Source organism: Schistocerca cancellata, chromosome 8 (genome assembly GCF_023864275.1).
Source record: "Schistocerca cancellata isolate TAMUIC-IGC-003103 chromosome 8, iqSchCanc2.1, whole genome shotgun sequence".
Taxonomy (NCBI): domain Eukaryota; kingdom Metazoa; phylum Arthropoda; class Insecta; order Orthoptera; family Acrididae; genus Schistocerca; species Schistocerca cancellata.
This window is the reverse complement of record NC_064633.1, coordinates 199,950,206-199,965,113: the sequence shown is the minus strand read 5'-3', so window position 1 is coordinate 199,965,113 and position 14,908 is coordinate 199,950,206. Positions and strand designations below refer to the sequence as shown.

At 36.6% G+C, this 14,908-nt stretch overlaps 1 protein-coding gene across 1 annotated transcript in view; it reads right to left on the bottom strand.

Moving 5' to 3' along the window:
- LOC126094939 (THO complex subunit 2) overlaps nt 1-14,908 on the bottom strand; it is a 313,848-nt gene that overhangs the window by 28,005 nt on the left and 270,935 nt on the right. The window contains 1 exon segment of the mRNA XM_049909587.1: nt 3,521-3,691. Coding sequence (XP_049765544.1) covers nt 3,521-3,691 — 171 coding nt within the window.

Here is a 14,908-nt window from a genome sequence, read left to right as displayed (position 1 = left end):
TGAACTGAGAAAGGGTCAGTATAATTTTGTGAAACACCTTATAGTAGCTTTTTGTGATGATGTGTAATAGAGAGAATGGGGAATCAACAGCTCACTCTTCAGTCTGCAGACCTATGATGGCATGACCATAATCTGGCGACCACAATTCATCCCTCAATACGGTTCTACTGCATTTAGATGTGGTACACACATTTAATATTTGTTCTTAGCCCAATTTATTTAACAATAAACATTAATTTTATAACAATGAAACATTATTTATAATAATCTGCAATTTTTCCATCACCTTTAATGTGGCAACTATTAGTCCTAGAGCCAAAATGGATAGGAAATGTAATGTAGTTTGATTTCGTAGTGGAAAACATTTTCACTAAAGGCACAGTTTTGAGATATTCAAGAGAAGCATAAAAAGTGACCTTTAAATGCACCCTCCACCCACTCCCCTGCAAATCCCTATGCTCACAGTCCCAGTTAGGATTTTTAGGATGCTGTTCATGACTTCCTCCTACCACTGTGCAAAAATTTGTGACTATATGAATTTTTCCCCTGATTTTCCTTCATTATCTGGACTAATACATTTCGACATTTAAAAATAGAAATAAACAAAGAGAACATGATATATATATCTTCGAAAAGTAATAAAAAAGATTAAAATGTGTCAAATCAATGCCTCCACTAAATACGAGTACGTATCTGCATTAAATTTGAGTGGAATTTCATTCTGCAATTATCATTTTCTGTTGTGATATGAATCTCAGAAAACTGTTCAGAGTGGAAAACATGACTGACAATTACATACCTTCAATGTATCTACAAAAATATTACTGTGTCAGAAGAACACTAACATTTTATGATCCACTAGACCCATTTACTGTAAAAACTATCAGCTAATCTAAAATTCATAGAATTATACATGAAATAATTTAATAGCTGTTGAAATAAAATAGGAGGGGTATTTGGAAAGTACGATCTGAATCGCAGTTGCTAATCGAATGACACGCGAACAATAAAAGTCGCATATGCACTGTCTTCTGGCTTGAATTACTCACCAAAAGATGCCATGTGCATTGGTATTGTCACAGTGTGTTGTTTAGAGTGTCATTTCAAAATGTTTAAAGCAACTGGTCAGCCCACTGTGAAGTACGGTCAGTGATTCGGTTTTTGATAGCAAAGAACACTGCAGATTGAATGGGTGACAGCTTTCAAGGACAGCTGGGAAAATATCTTTGAAGAGTGGTGATTAGGCCGATCATCAGTGATCTCAGAAGATCTGGTCAAAGCTGTTGACAAAAAGAATCATGAAGACTGGCAATTCACAATTTCAACTTTAGCACTGGAATTTCCGAATGTGGGTAGAACAACACTGCACAAAATTGTCTCTGAAAAGTAGCATTGTCACAAACTGTGTGCACATTGGGTTCCCAGGCTACTTACTGAAAAAACACGATATGGAAAGAAGGGCTTGTGCGGTCAATTTTTTTGACCAGTATCATAAGGAAGGTGATCAGTTTTTAGGAAAGACTGTTACAAGACGTGGGTTTCTCATATGAGCTCCAGAGTCTACACGTCAGTCACTGGAACGGTGTCAGAGAACATAACAAATCAAAGTCAAGGCCAAGAAGACAATCTAAACACGCAATATAATGGCAACCATGTTTTGGGGCAGATATAGAGCCTTGTTAGTGAAGTTTACGCAGCAACGTGCAACAATAAACACAGCCACTTACTGTGGTATCCTGAATCAACTTTGACGTGCAATACTGAATAAACATGACCTTCTGAGGTCTGGAGTTGTGTTGCTGTGTGACAATGACAAACCTCATTCTGCCTTTCGCACCCAAATCTAATCAGATATTTTGGATGGGAACAGACTGTCCACCCACTGTACAGACCAGACTTGGCACTAAGCAATTTTCACTTGTTCCTCTATCTACAGCGTTTCTCAGAGGCAAACGCTTCACAAGAGATGTCAATGGCGAAAGAAGCAGTTAATGACGTGAGTATCCGCACAGGCAGCAGATGTCTACGACACAGGGATACAAAAGCTTGCAGCACATTGTGACAAACGTTTAAACAAATATGGAAACTATGTATAAAAGTGGAGATGGTTTATGTTTTATAAGAAATAGGTCTTTACTTTCTGAATAACCCTCCTAGGGGAATTTCTGCTGATATTAATTTTGTGGTGTGGTTTCTGAATCTTAATAGTGGTAGTGAAAGTGAAATGGAGCTTCCACACATCCTTTGCAGTAGAAAAGGCAGATAATAGAATAGAATAAAGGTAAAGCTGCCATAAGCCCGAAGGATCATTTGAACATTGCAGTGCTTTAGTAGGTATGGTCCTTGTGGATGCATATGCCATTGTCTTCCTACATCCTTTGAACTGACTTACAAGCCAGTTAGAAGGGCACCTACAGTTTAATGTTAGCCCAAAACCATGGCGCTGCTTGATCTTTTCACACTGACAAACACAGTGAAAGGTGACAGTAGTGATATGTGTCAGTAAAAAAATTCTAGTACTGAATGGGGGTTGAAACCGAGTGTTTTGGATCCTTAGTCTATCACTTAAAACATTTGAGACACAATAGACAAAAGGATATAGTTAAAAACACCTGCAATGTTGCTTGTGGTACACGAAATTCTTAGTATAATAGTTTAATGGTGGAATGTTACACAAGAAATGCAGCACAGTACCCAAGATAGGAGAATGTCACACAAATGTACACAGCATAAAGCCATATGAAGGAATATGGGTTAGATATTAATAATCTGTAAATGATATGCTCATTGGAGATGGAGCACATGAGATTATTTTAGACAAAAGTACGGTAAGAATCCTTCCTTGGCTGTCTTGAAGATATCATTGATTCACATGTAGCAACTTATGTAAAATACAGATAGCTCAACAAGAGAATGGGGACTGGAATCTTACTCCTCCCACATAACAGTCCTGTGCTCAACAACTGCACCATCTCCATCAGTAATAAGCTTACCAGAGCAATGTTACATTAAAATCCAAGGCCGAGAGGTCTAAAAGTGCAAATTTTGCCTATGAACATAATGGGACAAATCGCTGACAGTAGTTCAAGTCTTGATGTCTATTACCAGGTGTTTTTATTACAGCTCTAGATGATGCAGGAACACAACAAATACTTAAATTTGCTGCATTACTTTGAAGCCACAATAGAAAATAGATGACTCATTTCTGATGTCAATAATTAGTTGATATGGAAACCAAATGGAAAATTACAAAACAATGATGATGTACCGAGTTCACACTGATGAATGTAAGTACGAATTTACAAACTGCATCCAAGATACATGTGAAACGTTAAGGTTTATGTGAAAATCCTTGACTCATCCAGTATATCTAGTGCTCTATCAAACCATGCAATATCGAACTATGGTTCTGACTAACATAACTTGTGTATTTATTGAACTCTTTTATAAAGCAGAATGAAACATAAATGAAAAGTTAAAGTTTTTTTTATTTTGAATTAAAAAATGAATTACTACTTACCCTTTTGCGACCAAGCTTCCGTTCCTTTCTGAGCTCTTTTTCTTCATCAGTGGTTGACTTATCACGGGTGCCCTTTTCTTTTGATTTTGAGCTCCTTTCTTTCTTTTCCGCTTTCTCCAGGGCCATCTGCTCGAGTAACAACTGCTGTTTCCGCTCTTCATGTTTTGAGCTCTGTGGATACAGAAATGTGACCACAGGGTAGGGATGTTACTTGAAATGAAACATGGAAGCATTGGAAAGGCTAAGGAAAGAAAAAGATGTGCAAAGCAAACAAACAAACAAACACACACACACACACACACACACACATACACACACACACACACACACACAAAATCTTATGCAGCAAATGAGTGTGCCAACATTCATGAACATTCTAATAAATCAAATGTTGTCACTATTTTCCCTCTTCTTACTAAATACGAGTATATGAAATAATTATTACTAGCCAAATACAAAATGAAGTAATATATCAAGCTGATAATCATTTAGTGAAATATTTGTATCAGATGATGATGATGGAAGAGTATCGGATATTCAAGATCATGATCTTCAGCATCCACACTCAGGTACTTAGAAACGAGTATTATTATTATTATTATTATACAACAAAACACGTCCACACGTCCACACACACACACACACACACACACACACACACACACACACACACCAAAGTTATGTATTATGCTTGTTCTTCAAACTTACAGTAAAATAAGAATAGTTCAACAGAGAAATAATCAAAATACATTGTATGTCTGTGACTGGGTAACATGATGAAGCTGTGAAACATTCACCATACAAGACTGCAGCTCTCACTTTCCCAGTGTTGGTCCTGTCATACTGAGTCTACTATAAAAGATTTGGGATATTTACTTTTATTCTAGTTTTATGGCCAGATACCTTTCCCCGTCACCACCATTGTCAATTAACTAAAATGAGTAGTCATTAGCACCAGATCACTGTTAAAACTTTGTTGTGTGTGTTATTGTATTTTAAATGTTAGTGTATTTTCTGAGGCAGAGATTGTAGACCAGCACAGCATTTGCCTAAACAAGGTTGGAAAACTATAAAAACAACACTCATGCTGACCAGTGTAGCAGACCAACTGTCATTAACTCACCATGTGGGTTTGTTCCATATCTGGCTCACCTCCTAGTCTCGCAAGCTAGCACACTGCATGTTAAGCTATATGAGCAGGTCACACACAAGACAACACCAATATAATTTAATTTTAACATGCATTTAACTATCTAGCTATTTTGAAACTGATGTCCATTCAATATGGATAACTGTCTAGTGAACTAACTCATCCAAAAAATAAGAAGAAATTGATTATAAGCACAGCCTGAAACACAGCTGGTGGCATTGAGGAACACTAAATAAAAGAAATTACTACTATACACAGATGCATATGAAAAGAAGGAAGTTTAAAAATGGACCAACCCACAGATAGATGATATAAATTAAGCAGTGCTATAAAAGAATGCATGCTACACAGTACAACACCGTTGGTAGAGGTAGATGTTACAAATACTGTGCTACTGAAAGCTTCTACAAACAAATTGTTTGCCCAGAGTATCCCAAAAGACAGTGATGTAGTAATAGAAATGTATCAATGCCACAGTTGTGTATATAACTGTCCAAAAACCTACCCTTCTTAAATAGAACCCCATCATTAAATGATGGTGTATAACATATATGAAGGAATAAAGTAAATAAATGACTTTTATCTACTGAGTGGCAAAAATATGATACACTGCAAAAATCTACATGAAATGGCAACTTAATGTATGGTCAACACCATTATTTGCAAGAATGATACTTTCACCACACGTCTATAACTGATTAATGTATACAATCAGAGGCAAAAAGATTGCCCGGCCTGAAGAGTCCAAGAACAGAGCATTGTGCGCGCCCAAGTTCAGAAGTGCCAGTGTTCAGAACTCCAGCAGTCTGTGGAGTTTCAGATTGGTGTTTACATCATCAAATAGAAGCAATATAATAGTTCTGATACAGTATATTTTGAGATTCATTGTAATTTAACTGATTGTATCATTTCTTTTGAAAATCATTATTCGAGCACTTAGGAACTTTTAAAATATATGAACCCCACATCAGTACAATTACTATAAGGACGAGCGTTTCACATCTGTTTCAATGGCTGAGTGGATAGGCTGGCGATTTACGAATGTGAAGGATGAGCATTCGAGTATCTTTCAAAAGATTCCATTTTATAATAATCTAATATTTAAACAATCACACAAACGGTCATAGCAAAAATATTGAAAATGGATGTATTTATCTCTAATTACTTTGATCACCATCTGGTGTTTCTATAGTTTTCAGTAAGAGAAACCTATCAGCTGACTGGCATACATCATATGTCTGCTTCAAAATGGCTGATGTGAGTTTTCGCTGCAAAATAATTCCTATCTTTGAAAACAGTATTAGTGCACCTGAGGTTGAACATCATTATTGTGTTGATGCTTCCACAGCAAGCAGATGGATTAGATGCTTTAGAGATAATGATGAGGTAGTGAGATGTCCAATACCTGGAAGACCACGAGTCTCTACACAGAGACAAGATGAAGAAATTATCAGGGCAGCCCAGAGTGTTCCTTTGTCATTCCTCCGGGACCTAAGGAGAGCTTCACATTTCCCAGACTCTTTGAGAACTGTTCTCAGAAGATTAATGGACCACAGAATCAGGTCCCATCGTGCTCTTATCAAAGAACCATTGTCTGAAGAACAAGCCATAGACAGACTACCAATTGTGAGTTCCTCAGAAGATGTCGACTGGAGGAAAGCCATTTTCTCCAATGAGTGCACAATTGAGTTCACGAGCAGAGGTTCTGCTTTTGTTTGCCGCACAGATAAGTAATGATATGGTGTATGCTTCACGACCATACATGCTAGAAACACACGCGTAAGTGTGAAATATTAGGGCTGTATATCTTACATGGGAGCTGGCACTTTAGAACATGTCCAGGCAAGTCCAATTCAGCATGCTATGTACATTTCCTTGAAAATGTAATCATCCCTGGAACTTGACTTTTGGTACCCCAAAGGATGTTTCACCCACATGATAATCATCCATCACAAACTAGCATTAGGATTCAGAGCTGGTTTCAAAGTAGAGAGAGTATAATTCAATGCCTTCCATGGCCTCCAAAGTCACCCGATCTCAATCCCACAGAGCATGTACAGGCTCAACTTGAGAAGACTCTGAAGGACAATTGACCAGACCCTCCTCTGGGAATTGTGAGTGTCCTATGGGATTTAGTTCATCCTTCATGGGAGGGAACTGCCGTGGATGAGGATTGTTTCCATGACCTTGTCAATTCATGCCTGAAGGATCCCAGCTGTTCTTACTGCCAATGGCATGAGGAAAAAGTACTTAAGTTATATGTAGCCTACTCTTCATTTTCCTGTATAAGGACTACATAGTTATTAGGCCAACAATATTAATTTCAGAATACAAATCTACTTGCCATTATATTATTTCTATTTTTTAGGAGGGTCTCACGAATATCACCATCTGAGGGAGATTATTTGCATTTTTATGGGAGGTCTGATGAGTATCATTCTCCAAGGATATTATTTTTTATTGTTATGGGAGATCAGATAAATATTACCTTCCAAGAAAGATTATTTTCAGACATCAAATTCACAAACTATAATTAGTTATTTACTGAAGATAATAGCGGGGGGAAAAACCCAGAGAAAATATAATTACACAAAAAGCAAAACAAAGCACAAAACATTAGCAATGTGATTAAAAAAAAGAGAGATGCAGTGAGATTTGATTTGATACATACTACAGCTACCAGAACAGTAAGCTAACACACTACCAAGGAGCTGCCAATCCCTTCTTTTTAGTGTAATGGCTGAAAAAAGTCTAATACAGTTGAAGAACAAATATTAAACTGGAAACAACAGATACTGGAAGGCACATTCACTCACGTGTAAACTGCGCACGAGGACTACGAAAAATACACCAGTTGATTATGCCTAACATAGCTGAAGAATGAATATTAAATTGGAAACAACAGATACTGGAAGGCACATCCACTTGCTCGTGTAAACCATGCATGAGGACTCCGAAAAATATGCCAATCAGCTGATACATTTTTCTTAGTTGAAAACTATACACACACCAGGTGGTGGTTGAAAAAATTATAAATAAATATATCCATTTTCAATATTGTTATTATGGCCATTTGTCCCTTTGTTTAAAGATTAGATTATTATAAAATGGAATCTTTTGAAAGAATGTGAAACCTAAAAAAGCCTAAAACTCCACAATTTGTAGGGAAATAAGGTTTAAAATATCACCTGCACAAGTGTGTTTATATCAACTGACTCCAGTTAGATTTATACACTCATCCTTTATGTTCGCAAAACCGACAGCCTATCCACTCAGTCATTGAAACAGACCTGAAATGCTCGTTGTCACAGTAATTCTCCTGATGTGGAGTTCTTCTATTTTAACCGTTTCCACATGCTTGAATAATGATTTTCAAAAGAAATGATACGATGAGTTAAACTGCAATGAATCTCAACATATACTGTATCCTAACTATTAGAGTGCTTCTATTTGGTGATGTACACACCATGCTGAAGCTCCACAGACTGCTAGAGTTGTGAACACTGGTGCTTCTGAACTTGGCATGCACAAAGCTCTGTTCTTGAATTCTACATTATTCAGTCAGGGCAATCTTTTTGCCTCTAATTGTATAACAATGTTGAATTAAAATAGGTTGGTTCACTCATATTAATATATTTAACATTAACTCACATTATGATTTACCAAAAAATGTTTATTTTGTGACAATTAAATAACTAACAGTACCTCTAAGGAAATGGCAAAGCATATGTCATTACCATTAAAACAGACTAACCAAGTTTATTAATGTTGCCTTTTCTTAAATTAATTCTGTATGGATTGCTTTTAATTTTCCCATCTGTAATATAACAAGATCAATGAGAGTTTTGTAAGACCAAGGAGGTTGCATGATGTATTACAAACTTCATTTAAGCCTCGGAGAAATTAAGCTCTCACACTCATGATATTTTACAAACATTTTTGTCTGTGCAATTTGTTTTATAAACATATGGTGAAGTAGGTCAAGGAAAAAAGTGAATTAGACATTTTTTGTGCAAACATGAGCACAAGCATGAAATATAACAACTTTTCTTTTAAAGTAAAACTGTCATCAACTGTAATACACTACAGAGATTTATGAGGCATGGTGTGATTGGAAGTGGTATGCCCCTGCTTTCCTCAGGCATTTGAATCAATCTACCCAGTGAGTTATAGGTTGAATTGAAAGTTTAATGTGGGCTCTGTACAACAGTGCAGCTTGGCATGACTCTTAACAGATTGCTGTTAGAAAGAAAGAAGTGATAATTGACAGGAAAAAATTCTATGCATGGCTGAGGATCGAACTCCCAAACCCGTTGGATTTCATGCCTGACACGCAGCCACTAAGCTTTCATCTTTTAGAGGTCTATCTCCTGAAGACATTAGTCATGGAAATAATTAGGCCAGTTACTCTTGGCAACTTTAGCACAGATGCAACTACATTGGTGATGTACACTTTAGTTTGGACTATTATGATGTAGTAGCTGTGTAAATAAAGCAAATATTGACAAATTACTAGTTTTGGACCAACAGTCCAAATAAAATTTTTAAGTTAATCTGCTGTGTGTGTCATATCAATACAGAGTGATCCATTGATAACTAAACAACTACACTGTCAATAAATTTATGACACAATTGAAATGAAAGGAGAACAAGTTAAAAGAGTAAAATAGGTTTCTCTAGTTTAGGCTGATGCACAATTAGCAATTCTTCTATACTCATTCTAAAATTTTGAGACAACTACTTCCATTCACCATAAAATATATAAGGAATAAAAGCTGAACAAGAAACATGCATACAGTAGTTATGCCTCTCACACTTACAAGTACATTACAGGATGGTGCCTAAAAGACATTGCAACATGGAAGTGCTAAAGCACAAGTAAGAAAAGGAAATGTTTGGAGGTTGGGAGTAGGATGAGAAAAATAAATTGCATTACATTTAAAGAATTGCCTCACTTATGACTTTATTACCAATTAATTTGTAACATTGCAGCCTCTTCAAATGAAAGTCTTTCATATGGAGCTGAATTAGCACAATCAAAGACCTGAAACTTGCAACAATACTATACAGCGGAGACTCAATTAACTGGACTAAATGTTGTCATAAGTAATTCGCATAATCGAAAATCCAGATATCTGAATGTATGAACAAAATAGATTTTTGTATTACTAACTCTAGAAAGAAAACCCACATTCTCCACTTACGGTTATCTTTCAGGTACGTTGTCATTTGGTTATCATTCTAGGATTACTACATAACGTATTCAAAATGAAATTTAACTTAAAATCAACAAAATTCAACATTTATTAAGAGACTACACACACATTTTTGTACATGCATACAAATTTTCTTAATATTATTTGAATACTTCAACCTTAATCATGAAGTACCTGTGAAGTCACATAGGACAGTCACTGTAGTTTAATTTTGTTTAAATTACTGGATAACTGTCATCGGATGTGAAAAATTTCTCTCTCCACTGCTGCTACATCACAAATTAATTTTAACCGTAGTAAACCGTCGGAGTTACATTCTGTTTGTTTTTCGAATCATTTGAAAGCTGGGCTTGAAATGCCTCTGCATGAGATGGTCCTGCAACATTTTCTGCATCTACGTTTACTTCTGTTTCCTGTTGTTTGTTTCCCAGCAATGTGTGTGCAACAGTTTTGATGATCTAAAGCTTTGAGCATTACTGTCACAAGTGAACCACTCTTCAATATCATCAGCATCAAATTCCTTTCATATTTATATGCTCCTTCCTTTCATATTTATATCCTCCAAAGCAGAATCATCCATACTTGTTATTGACTTTTCATGCTCCCATTTTAGTATTCTGCTCCAAGCTTTGTTCAGAGTCTTCCCTTCCACCTAATCCCACGCATCTAAAACCATGTAACAACACTCATTTAAATCCAATTGCTTTAAAAATGGCAAAACGACTTCTGCGTTGTTATTTTCTATAAAGTAATTTTAATGTTTCAATAACATTTTGATCCACTGGTTGTAAGGATGGGTTGGTGCAATATCCAATAAAGTATGACTTTTCCCTGTTTACTGATTTTTGTTTTGAATTTTTTTTACTTCAGGGATTAAAATGCTGTCATACTAATCAATGAATATTTTGATGTTCAGTCACGTGCTTTTTTTCATTTTTATAAATTAAGGGAACCCTGATATTTTTTGAAGCATTTGGGGTTTTTGGATTTTACGATGAGGAGCAAATGTATTTTGTGTGGCCCAGTAGCGACTGCATAAACTAATACTGTTACTTGTTCTTAATTAGTTTTATATCCCGAAGCTGAATTCTATCGCCGCGAAGCTAAATACAAGGGTGTTCAATTAGTAACACAACACTTTTTCTGTAAGCAGGTTGCTTTTATTCAAGAGTCCAATATATCATATTATTCCCCACTCTTTTGGCTACAAAACCCTGTTTTCCACCACAATCTCAATTCAATGCAATGACACGTTACTGGGAGGGCCCGTATGCCTGCATGGTACCATTCTACTGGGTGGTGTTAAAGCCAATGTCTTTCTGCATCAATAACCTCCCCATCATCCATGTACTGCTTCCCAATCATCCATGTACTGCTTCCCACAGAATGCATCCTTCATTGGTGCAAACAGATGTAAGTCGGAAGGTATGAGATCTGGGGCGCAGAGTGGATGGGGAAGAACAGTTCAATGAAGTTTTTGTGAGCTCCTCTCAGGTGCTCTAACATGTGTGAGGCATTGCTTTGTTACAGAGAAGTAGAAGTTCGTTTGTATATTTATGACAATGAACACAATGAAGTTGTTTATTCAGTTTCCTGAATGTAGCACAATACACTTCAGAGTTGACTGTTGCACCACGAGGGAGGCCATGAAATAGAATAATCCCCTCAGAGCGCCAGAAGACCTTGCCATGACTTCCTCAGCTGAGGGTGAGGTTTCGAATTTTTCCTTAGGAGAAGTGGTGAACCCATGTCTCATTACCTCTGACAATGTTTGACAAAATATTGTCACAATCATCCTCGTAACATGCAAGCAGTTCAGCACAGATAGTTCTTTGTCCCTCTTTATGGTCTCCTGTTAGGTGGCGACAAACTTAGTAGGCACTCACATTTGAGTACCCAAACTGGTAGACGAGTGAGTCAGCCCTACGAAGAGAGACGTCCAGTCGAGCAGTGAGGTGTCTGATTGAGATATATCGATCACCTCAAATGAATGTGTCCATATGTTTCAACATTGCAGGAGTCTCAGCTGACTGTGGCCGAGTGGCACACAGGAGGTCAGACAGGTATGTGCGACCTTGTTGCAATGACGACAAGACACCTTGCCAAATAACTCCCTATGCATTTGTTCACTGCCAGGTCTCTGTAGACACACTGCAAGTGCCTATGAATAACTGTAATTCTCTGGCTTTACGCCAAAAGAAACTCAATTAAAGCTCTGTGCTTGGAATGCACGTTCTTTAAAGATGCAATTTTGAAGGCTATGTATAGTGCCATTACCTATCAGAACTTCATGAAACTATAGGCACTGAAAAGGTAACATCCCACAATGTCCCACAACACATTCCACATTTTTTCAACCAAAATTGGTTGAGATGGAAAAAAAGAAAAGAAAAAAGTCTTCCGCTATTTGGTGAACAACCCTCGTATATTTACGGCAAGGATTTCCAATTTAAACCAGTTTCATCAGCATTGTAAACAACGACTATGTCATAGTCATTTTCTTCCATTGCTTTTTTAAAGCCACCTGTAAAATAATTTGCTGTATCTACATCATCTGACAGTTTTTTCACCTCATATTTACAATTAATGTATTCCACAACGAGCTTTAAATCTGTTCAAATGGCTGTTACTTGCCACAAATGAATCACCACCACCACCTATTTTTTTACTTACCTGTAATGAATGCATTTTCACAGAGCAAAGGACCTGACACTCGTTGTTTTTGTAAAAAAACAATACAAAGTTTCTCCCAATTGTTCCGGTTTCTTCATTGTTTTTCAACATTTACTCTTGTCTTCCCCATTTAGTTTGCAAGTGCCCTTCAAAACTGAATCAGTGTTCATCTTAATATTGCTTATTATGGAAATACCTGCAGCAAACTTATCAGCTAACTTACAGCCAGTTCTCCTTTTTTGATCAACCTGTAACGTTTACTTTAACTGATAACACCACTCTCTGGCATTTGGACATATTCACGCACAGATGCGACATGGCACAGCGGCAGAGCAATTAGCAACTGACTAATTCAAACAAAAATAAAACGCGAAGTGCAGAGATCATGCGGGGTGTATACTCCCAGCGTGACATATCTGTACGTGGATGGACTAGACTACAAAGATACTTGCTTGTAGTTGACAATCTGGATGATTGCAAATTCATATAACTGAGTCTCCACTGTATATTATCTTGCAACTGCAACGCAGTAGCTGGAGAGAGAGAGAGAGAGAGAGAGATCTGATATGACTGTGGAAGCCAGTGTTAATGCTGTACCTAATACAGAAATCCATAACTAAAAATGAGTCAATCTCTTGAAGAATTCAATAATTTTACTTTAATCTCTCAACATCAACATGTGAGCTATGAATAATCTGTGAAAATTTGCTTAAAAAGCAAAGCCTTTAGGAAAGAAGATTTGACAAGTGTTTCAATGCTCTTGAAAATCTGTATTCAGAAAAGTGTAATTATAATTTTTTGTGATACCATGACAGAAAAAAAAGAACATGTTAGATGACACAGCATTAACACATTTTTCCTTAAATTTGTTTAATGATCAATTACTACAGAAGATTGGCTATATGAGCAATTTTTGAGCTATGCAAAGGCGTTTACTAAATTGAACGAAACCGTAAAGTAGTGCGAACAAACAAAGGCTTGAACCTGAATCCACCCTATTACAAGCACTGCCTCTCCTCACTTTAATGCAAAGCATACCACAATCACCACCAAAATTTTTTCAGTTATAAACTGTTCCATTTCAAAACCAGACAGTTTGATAATTTCACTATAATTTAAAAATTAATGTAATTTTAAGAAGTATTGATTAGTCGAAAATAAAGATTAGAGGGTAGCTATATTATTCTACTTGTCAATCATTAAATATGGATGGTATAAGAACACTGGAGGGCAGTGTGGAGGGTAAAAATCGTAGAGGGAGACCAAGAGATGAATACACTAAGCAGATTCAGAAGGATGTAGGTTGCAGTAAGTACTGGGAGATGAAGAAGCTTGCACAGGATAGATTAGCATGGAGAGCTGCATCAAACTGGTCTCAGGACTGAAGACCACAACACTGGTATCTTTTCTATGGGCTGATTTTGTAACATTGTTCGTATATCTCATAAAATTTATCTGTATAAGCTGACATTGTTACACTTCTACTGAGTTCTCCAAATTAATATACTTATTATTATTTGCAACACAAACAGAGTTTTCAATATCTGGCTTTCACATAACACAAAAAATTACCACAAACAGCTCATTTCAAATAGCAACATGGAAAGTCTTCTGGCAAGTGCAATAAGCAAAACAGTACTTTAAGGTTACCAAAGTCTGCTTGACATCTAGTTTTCAGAGGAGGAGAGGGAAGACAATTAAAAAAATTTTTAACACCTCCGATGTTTGCTGTGTTTTGCCTCAATTGTTGTGTGTCACTATTTTTAATAAACTCTTATTCAGAGTTGTCATAAGACTTGACTCTCAGCTCAAGTATCAAACTTGTAAGCAGAAAAGAAAATATTAGAATCACTGATATAATAAGTGAGCATGTGATTTTAAAATACATGTTTATCATACATGCAAATAAATACCTTCTGCTACATTTCAATGCAATTGTCTACACAAACAAATGTGTAAGGGAGCAAACGTGTAACAGAAGGCTCAAGCAATAAGAAACCAAGAGTGGTACAACAACAAAACGAGAAGGGCAGAACTTGTCAGTTCGGAGAAAATCATGTACTCACTAAGAAGATACAATCAAGAAGGAGAAAAAGAAAAAGAGAGAAATAGTTCAATAATGCATTAACATGAAGTATACTGAAGAATGCAATTCAACTGATGATCTATAACACTTAGAAATGAACAGAGGAACTGAAGGAATATGATATGTTGGTGTATCCCATTAGCCTCTGCGGATTGTAATAACAGCAGCTTCTACACAATTCACAAATAGCGCCAATATAAAAATTACCCCAATGAAGCACTTGCTTTCTGCTTCCATCATCTAGTCTGACAAGCCCTATGGTG